This window comes from Mus caroli, unplaced genomic scaffold (assembly GCF_978045245.1).
Source record: "Mus caroli unplaced genomic scaffold, Mus_caroli_1 scaffold_19, whole genome shotgun sequence".
NCBI lineage: Eukaryota > Metazoa > Chordata > Mammalia > Rodentia > Muridae > Mus > Mus caroli.
In genome coordinates this window covers 63,475,883-63,492,916 of record NW_028227274.1, presented here as the reverse complement: position 1 = coordinate 63,492,916, position 17,034 = coordinate 63,475,883, and the positions used below count along the sequence as shown (strand labels likewise).

Sequence of the window (17,034 nt, the reverse complement as noted above, 5' to 3'; positions counted from 1 at the left end):
TGCTTTTCTCTTAGAGCCAAGGATGTCAAGTACCTAAGTGTTTCTCAGCCATTTGTGCTTCGTCTAAACACTGTTTAGTTCGGTACCCCATTTTTAAACTGAGTTATTTGATTTTAGACCATATAAAACCTTCTGTGCTAGAAATGGGTTTTATCTTGTTGAGCCATTGCCTGAAGGCGTCTCATGGACAGACGTAAGCTGTAACAGACTCCTAGGCTTAGAGCTGTAAAGAGTATAGGAAAACTAACCTTAAGCCCAGGGAACCTACAAAGGAACTTTATCTCTAACCAGGGATTTAAGTGGGGATGCTAAGAGACAAGAACAAAGATGGAGAGTGATGCAAAGGCTCGGGTGGAGCAAGGACGGGGAAGGCTGTGTGGGAACAGGTGGCCGAGGGTTTGCCAGAATCGAGGACAGATCTGATGCATCCCCTCCTCATGGATGATCCTGCATTGAAGATGATATCCACAAGGGGAAATCCACAGTCCAACATGTGACTGTGAGCTCTCAGAACATCAACAATAATGAGAAAATTGAAAAAAAAATCACGAGAGAGAGAGAAATATTTGCCCTCCAAGAAATGGCAATCACACTGCAGCAAATTTCTAATCACCAGTTTGGAGGCCAGAGGATCTGGGAGAACATCTTGAAAAAAACAGAAGGAAAAAAATAAAACAGAATTATGTAAATCAGCAGAAGTGAGCATTTAATGGAAAAGGCCAACCAGATGGTCTCTCAGCACCCTTAGCTCACCGCATACTACTTGCCGATGAGTGTGTCACTAGCAAGAGGACTTTCCCTCCATCCATGACTGCAGAGTGCCGCAATATCTCAGGGGCTCACGGCCCTAAGTCAGATGGACACTTCCTAACCAGCATGCGTTAGCAGCACTAGTGCAGAGTTGGTGGATCAGTAGAGTCCACACACAATCCATAGCTTCCAATCTCTTCTCCACAGGGTTTTAAAGGCAGAAGAGGCGCAGGTTGATTAGCATGCATTTATTGTCACTGTCCTAACAAATGCCAGTGGCCTATAAATGCAGGGCTTGGTCTTGCAGCCTACAAACAGGAAGGGAGGAGTGTTTTTCTCTCTTAAGGGGCCTGCGCCTACTGTACCTGGGGTACAGGGTATGTCTTTCTATTTTTCTGAGTGCTTCTCTTTCTCCTGATTCTCATGGTTAAGCCTATATTAAACTATTGTTAACAACGGTGCTTTACTGTTAAAAAAAGGGGGAGGGGGACAATTCTGACTATTGGTTTAAACCATCCTTTTATAAAGGACCAGGAAGAAAACTTTTCAACCTGCTACTGCTCCCAATACCATTTTCTCCTCCTTTCTAGTCCCAGTTCCACTCGAAGGCCCCCAGCAGCTGTACCCCATCTGGAAACCTCACTGAGGAGCTGGGGTGAATCTTAAACCATTCAATTTCACCAGTGTCTGGACATCACGGTAGGAACACACAAGAAGTGTGTGTACTACGCAGTCACAAGCTATATGCAGGAGAGGAACATGAGAATACTGACCGGACCAGTGATGGCTGGGTTCTGTAGTCTTGGATCTTCCCACTGGGTAATTTTGCTATCTGAAAACATTAAAAACACCAACGAGTTAGTTCTAATCCCTTCGGTCTACAGGGTACTTAAGAAAGAAAAATTCCCCTTTCTAAAGCCCCTTTGGGTTGACCCCAGGGAGAATTTAGTATTTTGGGGTTAGAAGGCAACCCTGCTATTGCATGGCAAACATATATATGATTAGTTAATAATAATAACAAAAATGCACAACAAAAGTAAAACCATATCTTTGCAGTTTGGGGTGAGCAACCTGGTAAATGTGCAATTATAAACCCCTCTACTCATTAAGGATTTATAACTTGATCTTGATTTTTCAAAAGGCATAAGGTTTAGTTCCCTAGGAAGTTAACACACACACACACACACACACACACACACACACACACACACACACACACACCTTTCTCATTTCAAATACTTCTTAGCATTTGCTTATGACGTTGAAAAACTGCTTTCAAGTAGAGATTTCTACATTGGACAGAGAAATGATCCACCTTTGTGCCTCTCGCACGCATACATAGCCAAGGCAGCAAAGGTGGTCGGTCACAAAAAAATAAGAATTAGACATAGCCGAGCAAGACTTCAGAGAAAGGGTTCCCTGGCAGCCTGGCTGGGCAGTTTTCCTTTCTCCCAAAAGGCGAACAAAAGGGCTCAGGTGATGGCGTAGAGCAGCTGCCCAGGTCATGTGGGGTTTCACCTGCACACGATTAAAACTGCTTCAGAGGGGCCTTGTGTGTGCAGCCTCAGGTGGAAGTGCGTCTGGGCACTCAGATGACAAAGGACAGGCTGGGGTACAACAGGTTACATCTAAGTTTAAAAGATAAGGGGGGGGGGGGGCGCTTGTTTCTCTGAAAACACCCTGCTCACTCTTAGCCTGCTAGTGTGCTGACGGTAACTCACAGATTCAACTCTAACAAGCACTTTAGTTAATTTTGTTTTTTGTTTTGTTGTTTTGTTTTGTTTGTTTAAACCCTGATGTTATGAACTTTCATGAAAGCAGAGGCATTGTTAACAAAAAATGCTCTGGGCTGATTATGATTAAAGCAGATGCTGACATATGTATGGAAAAGCCATGGTGAAGCCCATCATTCTGTGTAAGGAAGATATGCTCATGATAAAAATGGTCTACATTAAGAAGAAACAGACAAAAAACAAAACAAAACAAAAAAAACCCAACCCCTTAAGACTATACATCTACAGTGCTAATTTCATGTTAATTTGGCAGAAAATGTCCACAAGTGTAAAACTCAACTGCTTCAGGGAACACCGGCAGATACAGGTGGTATTTAAAATTAATAAATACAATTTAAATATGGGTGCTATTTTAGGTTGTCTAATTTCTAAAACGAGACTTTGGAAATTCAAAGCTGCTACTGAGGTGGAAAAGTAAAAACAACAACAACAAAAATAAAACACAGGTCACAGAATACAGCAGGACACAGCTGGATAGAACCGTGCCTTTATCCAGCAGTTTGGGTAATAACTGTCTTGACTGGATGTTTGTCGTCAAAACAAACGGGCCTCTCCCAACACAGGAGGACGTTCAAATCTTCTCACCAGACCTGAATCTCAGACTCCATCCCTGATGCCTGCACTGGGTCTCTCTAGCTTCCTGAGCCAACGCCCAGTGGCCCGGTAACCTCACACCCCAGTCAGCAGTCTGAGGATTAACCTGGCCCACTGATTTGATTGAATGGAGATTAGTGAAGCAAACCGTTTCTGGGTGTGTCCGTGAGGGCTTTTCCAGAGAGGATTAACTAAGTGGCTGGAGGAAAGACCTGTCTGAATGTGGGTGGCCCCAGCCTACAAACTGGGTGCTAGGATGGATTTAAAGGAGAAAACTGAGAAGGGCCATCAGCCTTGGCATTCTGTCACTCTCTTCCTGTCTGTTAGGATGAGCGGCCTCTGCTACATTTGTCTACCACGATGACGGTGCAGAATCAATGGAGCAAAGGACTTGATGAACCTCTGAAACTGTGAGCGAAAATGAATTCTTCCTCCTATACACTGCCTGGGCCAGTTATCTGTCACCATGACAGAAGTCTCATTAACAAAAGCAGTGTCATAATGCACTGATCACCAAGATCCAGAACCTGCCCATGTCCTTGCCTGTCCTTGGTGATCTTCCAATTGTCATGACTTTGTTCTTGCTGGGTGGGGCATGCATCTGTGTCCTGGACTGTAACTCCGTGCTCTAGATCTCCAAGGCCATGGTCTTACTAGCTTCTATTCAAGATTTCCTCCGTAGGTCTGCCCAAAGTTTATTTTCAGGAATACATCTGACTACTGTCCTTCGACTCTGGGGATAGCCCTCTGAAGCTCCTACTGTTTGCAGAGTGAATCTGAGTCCTCCCTGTCAGATATCTGTCGGCTTGTCCTGGGTGCCATGCCAGCCAGCCAGCCTCCTTTGCATGCCAGTCAGGCAAAACAGGACTGCATTCCTTCGAGGTTGGTGTGGCACCACCAGTCATGCTCCTGTAAATGTCTATATATATACACAAACAAATCGTGACCAAGGCTTTAGGGTTTTTGAAGGGCACTGCCCATGGGGCAGTTCTCACTGCCAGTGTGGAATGGCTGGCCCTATCTGTTTTTTTCTAAACTCGATTCCCACCATGCCCTTTAGAGTGAATCCTGCTCAAAATCTGTCTGGAAGAGAACACACACACACACACACACACACACACACACACACCGACAGAGCCATCTTTAGCCCTCTCAAGCTGAGCACTCAAGTAACAGGTTCACCTTCTAACACAATACCTAAGACACCTCCTGGCACTCTCTACCAGACATGGGCCCTTGAGAACAAGGCTTGTAAGTTCTCACAGTTCCTCTCCACTGCTGACCATGCCCCAGCATGTAACAGGAGCTTCCTGGGTTGTCTTTGTAATGACTGAGGGAAGAAGCCGAGAGAGAAAACAAAGTCCTTCAAAAAGTCTGAGTGCTGGAACCACACACATGATCCTGGGGCTACAGAATGAGCCTGCTGTGGAGGACAGTTAGCCAAAAAAGAATGTGCCAAAAAAGACCGGCAGAATCTAAACATGCTCTTTTTTTTTTAACCTCTGAGACCTTACATTTCAAATCAAACGACGAGAAGGAAGTAGAGGGACTGAGAAACCTAGCTATGTTAGCTACGGCTCCTACATTAGGTAACTGTGGGCAGGGTGCAGGAACACAGAAATTATTCGAATTCCTCTCGTAACTTTTGTATTTGAGATACCACTGGCTGATGGCTCGGCTTCTGGGCACATCTGGTCTGTGAGAGAAACATTTCTAGATATTTCTCTAACACTTTACCCAGAAAAAGCGTGTTAGTAATTATCTCTCAAATGAATCAAGGTGTTTAAGCGAGCGTTCAGTGCTTCTGAAAGTCTGCCTCTCAGGTCAATCACTGTCAACATAGGAAATGCCTTGTGGCACCTGTATAGAAGCCCGGTTCCTGGCTCATGGGCATGGTGGTAGCCAAGGGAGATAGATGGTGGATTTTGCCAGATAAATGTTGGGAACATTTTACTCTGAAGGTTGAGAAAGCTTCTAACTCTTATTCATCAGGTGATTAAAGCTGTCTGGGGGAGTACCCACTGACCGGAGAAAACCTTTGAAAGCACAGGGATTTTGTACTGCACGCACTAGATTTTGATGGATAAGGCAGAAGGATGGTTTCTTGGTATGTTTCCCTTATCCACAGGGCAAAGCTTGGTAAATTATGGAGAACTGTTTGTAGTGGCATTAAGAGTGTAACCTCTCCCCCATTTTAGAAAGTTCCCAGAATTTAGAATAAATAATATTGTGGGGTGGGGATAATTCATGCATGTACCTAGAAAGAAAGTGGTCACGTTGACAACTGTATGCTCACAGTACAGTGCTGGAAAGTGTATAACTCCGTTTTTGTTTTTTTTGGTTTTTTTCCCTAATCAAAGACAAAACCAAAGCTTATATATCTTGAAATAATCTGTCTGAACTCTAAGGGTGGCCCTGCCCTCTAAATATTCTGAGTTTTGGGTAGGCCTTCTCACTGACTTCAGACCCACTAACCCTCATGCCTGAAGGCAAGTTCTTGGAGGATCCTAGGTCCCCTAGTGACACTGGGAGGAAGTCCCTCCTCCCCGCAGAGAGTCGCTGGTCTATGTGTGAGCACTGCTCGGGGACAGGAGTCTCAGCAACAGGCTCATCAATACACTTGAGCTCACTTCCTGCTTCCGAACTAAATAAAAACACGCAACCACATCCCACCAACTGCACACGGATTTGAACTCCACCAGAAGCTTTTTAATGCTTGTTTGTTTGTTTGTTTCCTTCTTCAGAAAGTTTTAGGGCTACATGAATATAATTTTATGAAAAAAACCAAACCACTAAAGAAAAAAACAAACAAAACAAACCAACCCCCCCCACACATCAAAACCAAATGAAACCAACCCAAAACTTCCCTCAACCCCCCAATCCCAATTCCCTGGCTAAAAGCAAGGATTATTAGTTTAACTTGTAGATGAAACGAGAAACCACACATATATATATATCCACGGGTGCTAAAGCCAACGCCTTCAGCAGATACACTAAGGTTTCAGGAAAACAGCTGCGTATATCATTAGTGGGCTGGGTGCAGGGACACATGCCACGATAGAAAATAAGTTCAGAACGGGCCTCGGAAGTCAGTGCTCCGAAAGAAAGCATCCACCTTGGAGAACATTGCTCCCGTGGATTCATTCTTTTTATTTAAAAGCTAAATCATCACTTCTAATCTTATTTTCTATTTCCAGAGTGTATTTATTAAAAAAGCGCAGATATCAAGGGACTATCAAAACAAAAATTAAAAAAAAAATTTTTTTTTAATCATAAAAAAGTTAATAGGTCACAAGATCAAAGCTGGAAGGGCTACTTGGGAGCAACCTGGGGGTGAAGGCACAGTACCGTATAAGGGCACTGACTCTCTGGTATCATTCTCTCCACATAACACCTGGCTGCCTGGACAGGGAGCAAAATGACAAAGCTTCACCATCACATTAATGTGACCCTCCCCTTCCTGTACCCTGTCACACCCGTGGGCACAGCAGGGGCTACTTACTATGGTCAATGTAAAACGTGCGGCCATCCAAGTGGATCCTCTCTTCCCAGCCAGGCTAGCATCCAGGACAAGGAGGTGGGAGAACACAAGCATCAGTTAGCAGTTCCCAAATCAAGGGAAAACACACACATCAGTTAGCAGTTCCCAAATCCACGGGTGACACTAACACTCCAGGACCCTTCTCTGCTGGAAACACTGAGCACTGAGGAGATGCCAAACAATGCTAACTCGGGGGCACAGCTAACAAGTCACTCAGGACCAAGCATCTCTCTCACTAGCTTTCACCATATGAAACACCAGCACGGGGCTCCCTGGGAACCTCAGGAAACCGCCGAAGAGTTCAGTCTGAGGGCTGGAGAGACGGTTCGGGTCAAAAGCACCTGACATTGCTGCAGAGCACCTGGGCCTGTTTCCCAGCACCTACAGTGTCTCAAAACTATTCGTAATTCCAGTTCCAGGGGACCTGATGCCTTCTTTTGGCTGGCGGGCACCGGGCATACACATAGTGTATATTTACAGACTCGGGCAAAACAATAATATACATAAAAATAAACCTGAGAAACATTGTAAAAGAGTTCAGCATAGGATGTTCCTTTAGTTAAAATCCCTACTATGTACTTCAGGGAAGAAGGAGGTTCATATAACTATATCCTTTGGAGATAAATCTTAGCCCTTATCTTGTCTTTGCTCAGATCTGAGTGGTATTGACTATACGAAGTGAGAATCATTTGTAAGAATAATAAACCACCCAGTAAGTGGCTGGGCAGCCCCAGTGCTGAGGACTCCCACCATTCACACTAAAGAACTAAAAGACTCCGGCAACTGACAGCTTTCCTTTGTTTCCTCTGCCTGTGTATGTGGGTGTCCATCTACGCGCGCGCGCACAGGGTGGAAATGGGCGTGGAGCGCTGAGGTGTCTTCCTTGATTGTTCTCTATCCTAACAATGTCTCTTGGGGAGCAGGTGCTTTTTTTCCCGTCTGATAGCCAGTTTGTTCTGGGGATTGCCTTTCTGTCTCTCCATGGCACAGCTTGCAGGAAGGGTGCCACACCACTCGTGGGGTTCTGATGTGGGCTCTGGGGATCGGAATTCCATCCTTACACGAGTAGTTCATAGCAAGTGCTTCACCTGCTGAGTCCCAGCCCCAACATTCGGTACTAGTTAAGATAAGGTCAGCACACCTCACCTGACGCAGAAAGAGACAATAGATTTTCTCTTGGTTTTTTGAGGGGTAGAGTGTCTGTGTGTGTGTGTTTTGTATGTGTGCATGCTTGTGCAGGTGTACATGCCTCTGTGTGTCTGTGTGTGTGTGTGTGTAAGTCGAGGAGGGCACTGGGTATCCTGTTCATACTCCAACATGTTTCTTTGAGACAAGGTCTTTCTTTGACTGAGCTTGGAGCTAGTCTAGTAGCCAGCCAGCTCCAGTGACCCTCCCGTGTGTTCCCTATAGCACCAGGGGCTATAGGCATGCATGTGGCCAAGTCTAGTTTTCCATGTGGGTTCTAGAAATTCAAACTCGGATCCGAACACTTGTGCCCCAAGCACTCTTTCACAGAGAGCCATCTCCCCAGCCTAAGAGATTTTCTTAGACTTTCAAAAGGCTCCTCTTATCCTCAGGAAATAATAACAACTTCCATTTAAAAACAGTTTGCTCTGGGTTGGGTGTAGTGGTGCATGTCTGCTGTCCTAGAACCTGGGAAGTAAGACCAAGGGGGATTTTGAGTTCTAGGCTGGTCTGGGCCATCTAAATGAGTACTAGAACCCCAACCCAACCCCAACCCCAACCCAACCCTGTCTCCTCATCTCCAGCATTTTTTATTTTTTAATGAAGGCAGACAGTAAAAGTTTCATCCCAAACCCAGTATAGACCAAATTACATCATGCCTCCGAAGGAGAACAAAACTGCAAAAACAAAACAAAAAAATCAAAGCACTCCCCTCAGGTTCATAAAGAGCCCACAACAAAGGGGAAAACACTTTAAAAAAAGATCTACAGGTTAAGTGACTCTGGAGAAACTTTCTGTGATTATTTGTGCCTTTCCCTTCCATAGTATTTCATGGCTTTTGTTCTTATGACTCTGTTTGCAGTTTGGCTGGAGCTCAGGAGTTGCTAAGTTACAAAATGATCGGCATGCTGCTTAAATTGCCACCTGCAATATTCGCCCCTTGCACATGTCCTATATCAAAAACGAACTGGCTAGTCATTAAAAGCCTTCTTTTACAAGCACTGGCTCATAATGTACTACTATAATGTACTTTTCAAACTGCCCTGGTGTCTAACCCTTCTAAGGAACATTGACCAATGGACCCAGAAAGCCTGGGGCAGGGGGTGCAGGCTTCCCAGGAACACCGAGAGAATAATCGTACACTTCTGGATCATTTCATGTCTCTGTAGTATACTCACAGGAAGAGGGCCCAGGTCATTGGGGTTTAAAGATGCTTTTGACCGCATGTGTACTGGAAATTTCAACCGTGGATCTTCCTGCAGGAAAAATGTACATGATAGCAGTTAAAAGGGACCCCCTGTGTGCACTCATTGGCACCTTCCGATCCTCCATGTTCCCAGGAACCTGGGAGGGGATCCCAGCGACCTACCTGCTTGGTAGAGGAAGCCTGGCTACCATATCTCAGGAAAGGGGAACAGGCCTCCGATGGGAGGTTAACTGTTTCCCCAAGACTCAGAGAAAGGGAAAGGGGAAAGGCAACCAGATTGGGAGAAGCGTGACTGTCCTCCAGAGAGGGGTGAGTGTTCACAGTCTCTAAATGTGACCCTTTAAGAACAGCATTCCTTAGTACTTGGGCTTCACAGGCTCCTTCTGCATCTGTCTGACCAGAGAGTCCATGGGCTATTGCAGAGATAGCCTGCTTCATCCTATGAAGTTATACGTATGCTAGCAGGCGACATGAATTAGACTACCGATCAAGCGCTGGCAATTAGGTTCCTGTCCCTGTCTTAACATAAACTTTGTAAGCATTTTTTTCCTTAAAAGATATGCTCCTAAGAGGCCAGAGAAAAATCAAGGAAAGAAATATATACTCTGTCATCTTCAGTTAAGTGTTCTCCTTTGCAAAAAAAAAAAAAAAAAAAAAAAAAGTAGTTAGGCATCTGACCATGCGACCTCCATTGTCTCTGTTCCTTTAAATAAGAAAAAACAGTATCAGAGACTCAGTTTCTCAAACTCACTTGCCCAAAGGAGAGGATCCAGAGTTGGGACTTGCCCCTTACACAGAGCCAATTGGGGCTTAAAGAATCCAAAGTTTTTAAACTCAAAAGATTAGAAAACAAATAAAACGCAGAACGATGCCCAGTCAACCGGAACAATAACACCATCAACCCAGGTAAAAGCAAGTCATGGAGCCATTTGACAGTAGCTCCATCTCATCAAAGCAAAGAAAGGCTGCACTGCTGCCAACCTAACCAAAGGCTTACTGCTTCATCAACTTCCCGGATCAACAGTGGAAGCCAGGAGCGCTGGATGATAACCAAGTGAGAGGTTTTTGGAAATAGCAAGAATAGAAAAGGGTACAAGCATTACAAGCAACCCTGTCTCTATAAGCGAGAGTAGATATAAATTGAAGGCATAAATCATCGTCCTGCTTTGTGAGGAATGTTGACCCTGAAGCTAATGCATCTTTCCAAAGGTTGAGATATAGTCATTTGTATCACTACATCTGTGTAGCATATTGCAGCACACAGAGCTAGGCCAGGATTTAGGATTTAGAGAGGCCAAGAAGCTGATAATTAGGATATCACTTGGAGCTGGCTAACTGGTCAGAAGACTTAAAATGAACACTGAGATATGAGAGGTGATACCACAGCTACCAAGGACCCTTGAAATCCCAGGTAGCCAATGACCAAGTCAGGTTTATAGAAAGCCCAGCCATGGAGTGAAGTCAACTGTGCAAGACTATTGGCTCTGTGGGCCACAGATGGGTGATACAGAGAAGAAAAACAGGAAGATCCTAAGATCAATGAAAAGTACCAGGCCCTGGGGGAGGGGAAGAAGGAGGGGGCCAGCTTTGTAGGTCTGCTAAAATGGCTTTGTATGGAAGCCACACTTCAGGGCATGGTAGGCCCAGGCCAAGGATTCATATTTTATGATAGTAACAGTAGAAAAAAAAAATGACTGCAGCTGCCCGTAGTCCGTATATGAGGACTATGTAGTGGTAACCACTGAGGGTAATGTCCCTTGGACAACCCAAGGAGGTAGGACAAGTGACAGACATGGCAGCTGGGGTCTGCTAACACTTAAATGGTAAGGTGGAATACTAATGAGATCTTCAATGACAAGAATATCAATCAATCAATCAAGCAAGCAAGCAGATGAAACACACTTGCCATGTCTACATTCCCTCTGGGTAGATGTGTGTGTGTGTGTGTGTGTATGTATGTATGTAAAAATATATAAAATACAGGAATACTGATTGGTCAAAAGAATCCTAAATGTGCCTTTTTTCCTTTAGTCTCAGCAGGCATGCTAGGTTACAGTTGCTTTGGTTAGTGTGAACTTGGGAAGCTCTAATTTAAGTCATAAAGTCTGTTGTAAAGACAGGCCAATGCTTTGTCCTGTGAAAGGCATCAATATACGAACACATACACATTTAGCTGCTCCCTTAAGAAGGGGGAATGAAGAAGGGTCTCTAGTGACTCCCAGCACACATTGCTGCTGGTGTGGCTAAAGCCATCCATTATTATTAATTTTTTTTTTTTGAAATGTGGTCAGATTTAATTCCAGTTAGACAGCCTTCATCCCTTGTGTGAATAAAGGCTGCACACTGTAGATATGATTCTAACTGACTCACTCTCCAGGTATAAAGAGGATGGCGGCTTGGGTCTTTTCACGCTTCCAGAGAAGGTCAAGAACCAACAGTACAGGATGAAGAGGGAAGACGTGTGATTTTCACTGTCTCCTGTTGGTCTTATCGGTTGCTTTTCCCTTGTGCGTTACAACACTCAAATCCAAGAAGAGTACGCTGCCCTCTCTGAGTCTCATATTGGCCATCTGCAAACATGCCTGAATTCAAAAAGCGTCTTTTCTCTTCCTGCCTCTCCCACCCCTCGTCAAGACAGACACACAGTTCCGAATCTGCTTTTCTCAAAGAGAATGTGGTGTGGTGTCCGTGTCTTTGTTGGGACGGGATAACAACACAGCGGTGTCAGCACATCTGCCTGCTGGAGAAGGGAGGTAGAACTTGAGGGAATTCCAGTTGTTGCTTAAGAATTTTTCAACGGTAGCCGCAATAAAGTGTTTCAATAAAGTCAGTGTTCAAATGAGCGAATTGGTCAATGGCCAGAGTCTGGGGTAAAGAGAGACAACTGGTGATTAAAAGCAGGTTTCATTTGGCACCGGTGCCAGCAGTAAAGAAAGTGAGTGCTATTTAAAATCAGTCCTGCCCAGCTGCACTTATGCTGCAGTTGGGGCGTGAAAGGCTGTGAAAAGGTTAGGGGATTTCATTACTAAGCTAGTTCATATTACTAAAATCATAGCTTATGTTGGCAAGCCACAGTGGCTCCATTCACTAATCCTCTGACTTTTATGATATTTATCCCCTATCTCTGGAGCTCTGATTTTCTGGCTAAAGGTTTGGAACCCCAGCAGTGCTATGGAAAATGGGAACACCAGAAGAACTGCCCAGGTTCTATGTCAGTGACAGAAAGAAAAAAAAAATACCCCAAACCAATCTCTACGGTTCTACTTGCCAAAGAGCGGCTCTCTTGGCCCACAGGCCTGTAATACTATCCTCTGACTCAAAGGTGGGTCAAACAAAACCTCCCTGTCATTCTATGCCTCTGAAGTAGTTATCGGTTTACCAAATGAATGTCATCAGACCTTGATGGGAAGGCCCTTGGCAGGCAGGTAAATTCCTTTCTCTGCAAAACAGGGAAGCCCCCCCGCCCCCCGCCCCTCCCTCCCCCCCCCGCGCCCTGAGATTGGAGATTGGTTCAGTTCTCACCGTGGGGTGTCTGGAAATTTGAGTGCATTCCTGATTGTCAGTATATTGGGAGGGTCACAGGCAGCCATTAGCATTTGGCGGTGGGAGCCAAGGGTGTTGAGCATCCCGCAGTGGAAGGCATAGGCCTGTCCCCAGCTGCCAAGAATGTCCTTGCGGGGACATGCTGCACCTCAGCCCACAGGACTTTAGGGAGCACACGGTCTGACTCTCAAGGGATTGAATTAACGTTACAACACAGACTGAGAGTAAATGATAGCCAAGGTCACCTTGGTCGAAACCCTTTCCTTAACACAATACCACTGGTCCATCAACTGGGCAGTCACCACAGCTAGGGACAGGCACCAGTAGTGCACGGGCACAACTGATCCAAGACCGAAGAGTGATCCAGGGAAAACTGAGGTTAGTTCTGCGCACAGAGCATAGATGCTGGAGGGGCAGCATGAATCCCCGAGTTTGCTCTACACAGTCAGAAAAATGAAGTTTCTGCTGCATCAAAACCAACCAGAAACAAGAGAAGAAATTCAGCTTACGTACAGAGTTAGGGACTCTAATGGAGGAATGTGGACTTCTAGCAAGAGCTCTGTGCTGCCTTGAAGAACCTAGCTCTGAGTATGCTGATGAAACAAAGATCTGACAGAGGGACACAGAGACGCTCATTCACCTTGGCCTCAACCTATTTCTCCCAAGTGCAACACACAGGTCTTTCACCCGTGTGAGTGGAGAAAGATCATCATGGCGGGGAAAAAAAAAATCAGTTCGGTCAAAATGTTCACTGGGAAGAACAGTCAAGTCTTTACCAGGTCATTAAGGCAATTTTAATTCATGAAAAAAAGGAGAGAGAATATAGCACAGAAATTCAGACCACTTATCTGGGATGACCACTAGAGAGAAAAGGGTGTGCAGGGCAAAAAGAGACAGGGAAAACACTAGTTTCAAATGTTACCATTCCTGATACAATGACTAATAGCCTGAGAAGTGTTACAATGAAGTCAAAAGGCTAGCAGGGCGAAGGTTGCCCTTACGCTCAAAATGGAACAAATTCTTAAAACCAGAGCTTTGCAGGACTGCCACACTGGTAGCACCCCCCCCCCCACCAGCTGTGTCTGAGCATCTGAGGTGCCCACTAGCCCCTCAGGACACTCGCTTCAGAGCTGGTGATGGAACTCCCCTAGAAGGAACGCAAGGGTTGAGTCGGAAAGGAAGAGGATTAACCGGAGCTCACAGTGAAGAAAACGGAGCCAAGTAAAAGCAGCAGCCTTACCCAGGTTGTAGTCTTTGTGTTATGGTCAATGAAGAAGGGTCGGCCGTTGGGGGCTATCCTCATCTCCCAGCCTGGTGGCAGGAAGCTCTGTGTGACTTTGTGTTGTGGTTTGGGGGAGTTGTAAGGTGATGGCTGAGGGGACTGTGGATTGGAAAGGGTATCTTTCACGGCACGGCGGATGGGTGAATCCTTGGCACCCTAAGGAACAATAACGAGTGTTAGAACTCTTCGCCACGGGCCAATCCAACACACGTCACAATGCAGCTGGTACTGTAGAAAGCTCTTCCTTGGAGACCAATGAGGGAGAGGCTCCCCCAAGCCCCCAATTATTTCTCCATCTACTTTCAAACCAACCCTAACTTTAGGCCTTTCTATTGGTTAGATAAGCAATGATATCAAGGATAAACAGCCACAATTCTTTGCCAATCATGCCTGTCAAAAATACCATTTTATGGGTAGAGATTTCAGAGCAGAGCAAGACAAGCCCTTACTCTCAAAGAGCCCACAGTCTAACAAACACACTGCCTGGTTTTAGAGCCCGGAAGGAGACCTCCATCGATGGAGGCAGCCACCTGGAATGACAGTCATTATCCCACATTCCCGACAGTCTGGAGGTGCTGTCACCAGCTCCCACTGTGTCAGAGCACTTTAATTTACTCCTATCTTCTCTGGCTTTTGAGTGTCTGCTGTTTATGACGTTCAGGGCGGCCACTAAAGCATGTCAAGGATAGCATACAAGCAGATGTCCAGCAATGATGAAAGAGATGAAAATGCACATTAGAAACACGTACCCACACAATGGAAGACAAGACCCTACAGTCAAAGAAAATATGAACAAAGCGATCGCTATGTTACAAAACCCAACAGAACATGGCTACTCGGAAGAATGATGAGATCTGATGGCGTGACAGGCAAGGAGGAGCAACACAACAGGGACCGCACAGGTTCAGCAGAAAGCGCACCACATGGCGCCAGCCGAATGAGAATGAAGATTATGAGAGAGTCCAGAACGTTAGCTGACCGAGACACCAAAGCATTTGGGCAGCCTGTGTAGAGCAGCCTTCGCCACCAACACATGACTGCTCAGTGTGGGGCGGCCTCTGGAACAGAGTCCAGTTTAGGGAGAAGAGAGAAGAGAGAATGAAGAGAAGCCACAGGACAGAGATGACCCTGGTTAGAAGAGGCGGCCCTTCTCACCTCCAGTGGGGCAGATAAAGTTACTGTTGGCGAGCTGAGGCTACGGGGCCGGCGGATCTGGGGTTCGACTAGGTGGTTGTTACTGTTTGTGGCTGATCCGGAGGCACCGTCTTCTGCAAGCTATTTTGGAGGCAAAAACAAGTTAGCTCTTTGTATGAGGATCTCCCTGTGTGTGATGAGGAGGATGAACCCCAACAACAACAACAACAACAACAACTCACACAGCCATAATAACAGGTCTGGCATATTTAAAGCATACAGGAAATAATTAAAACTAATAATGGGGGGAGGGAGCAAAGACTTGGGAGACACATTCAAGAGAACAAAAACTAAGTCACTGGCCAACTAGAAACTAGTCTTGGAGAAGAAGAGATTTAGGGTGTGGCAGGGAGAGAGAGGGAGCCATTCATGGTCACAGGCTCACTTTCTGAAAGTATATTTTACATCACATTGGATATACATATCCAAGGACCAAAGTCTTCCTCAGGCAAATATTCTACTGAGAATAACACATATCTCTGGTGAGGGCTGCTTTCAACACAGGCCCTTTGTAACAGGACATGATCACTGTGCTAGGTGGCTGGTCATGACACCTTGGCTGCTACGGTCCTTGAGTCTGGGTTGGGTGGTGATCTTCCTACCTGCATGATTGGTCGAGTCCAAGTTGTGGTTCGATTGTTATGATTGACATAGTATGTGCGCCCCTTTGCATCCTTTCTTTCTTCCCAGCCTGAAGGCAGGCCCGGCGTGGTATGTACATAGGCCACTGATGGCTGTTTGTGCAAGAAATTATTATTATTTAACAACTAGAATTTGTTTCCCTGACCAGTTTAATAAAGTAACGTCCACCTAGAAATTATATTTCTCTGGGCAAGGTAAGTTAATTCTGTTTGTACAGAAAAAAAAAAAAACCAAACAAAAACCAACAAAAAAACAAACAGAAAAACCAAACCAAAACCGACAACCCACAAAGACTACCTGGAAGTCAGAAACAAACGGACTCTAAGAGCGTTTACTCTTCTGTGAGACAAAAAGGCATCTACATTCTTACAAAATCATCTCTTAGCTTCTGAGGTCTTAAATACAGAACTATTACCAAAGTATGAGTAAAGAAAAAACAAACAATGTCTCATAACCTGGTCCAGTTGCTAAAGTTCACATAGTTCAAAAGAGAGTCTCAAGCCGCCCAACACTTAGGCCCAGAAGAGGGATGCATGCTGCAGGCACTGTTAGACGGCTGGCTACCACAGATGCTCAGTGCGCAGCTCTCCCTGAGGCCCGGCGCACACAAACGTTCAGGGCAAAAGGTGACACAGAGTCTCTCCTCTGACTTGCACTCCTGTACGGAGACATAATCTGCAGGGTCCTTAGAGTGTCTATGCTGCTCAGCCCAGGAGGTCCCCTAGTGAAGGGTTCCTATGAAGCCTCATATTAGAGTCAGTGTTTATACCAGTGTAATGACATAGGTCATATCCCTGCCACAGTCTGTGATGTCTAGTTTGAGCTATAGATAGTGCAAATTCTTTATTCTCTGTCTTCTTTTTTTCCCTTTCTCTCTTTCTCTCTCTCTCTCCCTCCCTCCCTCCCCCTTTTTTTTTTTTTTTTTTGAGACAGGATTTTGCTATGTAGCCTCGGCTGGCCTAGAACTCACATGTAAACCAGGAATGCCTTGAACTCATGGAAAGCCTGCCTCTGCCTCCCCAGTGCTGCCACGTGCCACCACACCCAGTATGAATTCCGTCCTTTTAAATGAAGAATTACTGAGACTTTGCCTTGTGTAAGAAGCAGCGTGAGTCTGTGTGAACAGGTGCTAGAGTAAACAGGATGTCTGCGTGACTGGCAGAAAAGGGATGCCCAGGGCGAGCCCTAGCCTAGGAATGCCTGCATCCATGGAACTGAATCACGAATTGTACTGGGAAGCAACGAGGGCCAGCAAGACTTCTGGGAGGTTGAGGAACAGCCCTGTTGCTCTGGGGGCTGTTTC

At 45.5% G+C, this 17,034-nt stretch overlaps 1 protein-coding gene across 13 annotated transcripts in view; it reads right to left on the bottom strand.

Moving 5' to 3' along the window:
- The window catches only part of Nedd4l (NEDD4 like E3 ubiquitin protein ligase), a 324,332-nt gene that overhangs the window by 27,058 nt on the left and 280,240 nt on the right, over window positions 1-17,034 (bottom strand). For 7 of the 13 annotated variants that reach the window (XM_029471742.2, XM_085833667.1, XM_029471747.2 and 4 more), the window contains 7 exons: window positions 15,692-15,823; window positions 15,051-15,170; window positions 13,854-14,051; window positions 9,042-9,119; window positions 6,640-6,694; window positions 6,486-6,539; window positions 1,524-1,582 (listed from right to left, as the gene is read on the bottom strand). In XM_029471742.2, the coding sequence (XP_029327602.1) occupies window positions 1,524-1,582; window positions 6,486-6,539; window positions 6,640-6,694; window positions 9,042-9,119; window positions 13,854-14,051; window positions 15,051-15,170; window positions 15,692-15,823 (696 nt within the window). The remainder of the gene's footprint in view (window positions 1-1,523; window positions 1,583-6,485; window positions 6,540-6,639; window positions 6,695-9,041; window positions 9,120-13,853; window positions 14,052-15,050; window positions 15,171-15,691; window positions 15,824-17,034) is intronic. The other 6 variants (XM_021151067.3, XM_029471743.2, XM_085833666.1 and 3 more) reach the window with 3 other exon arrangements.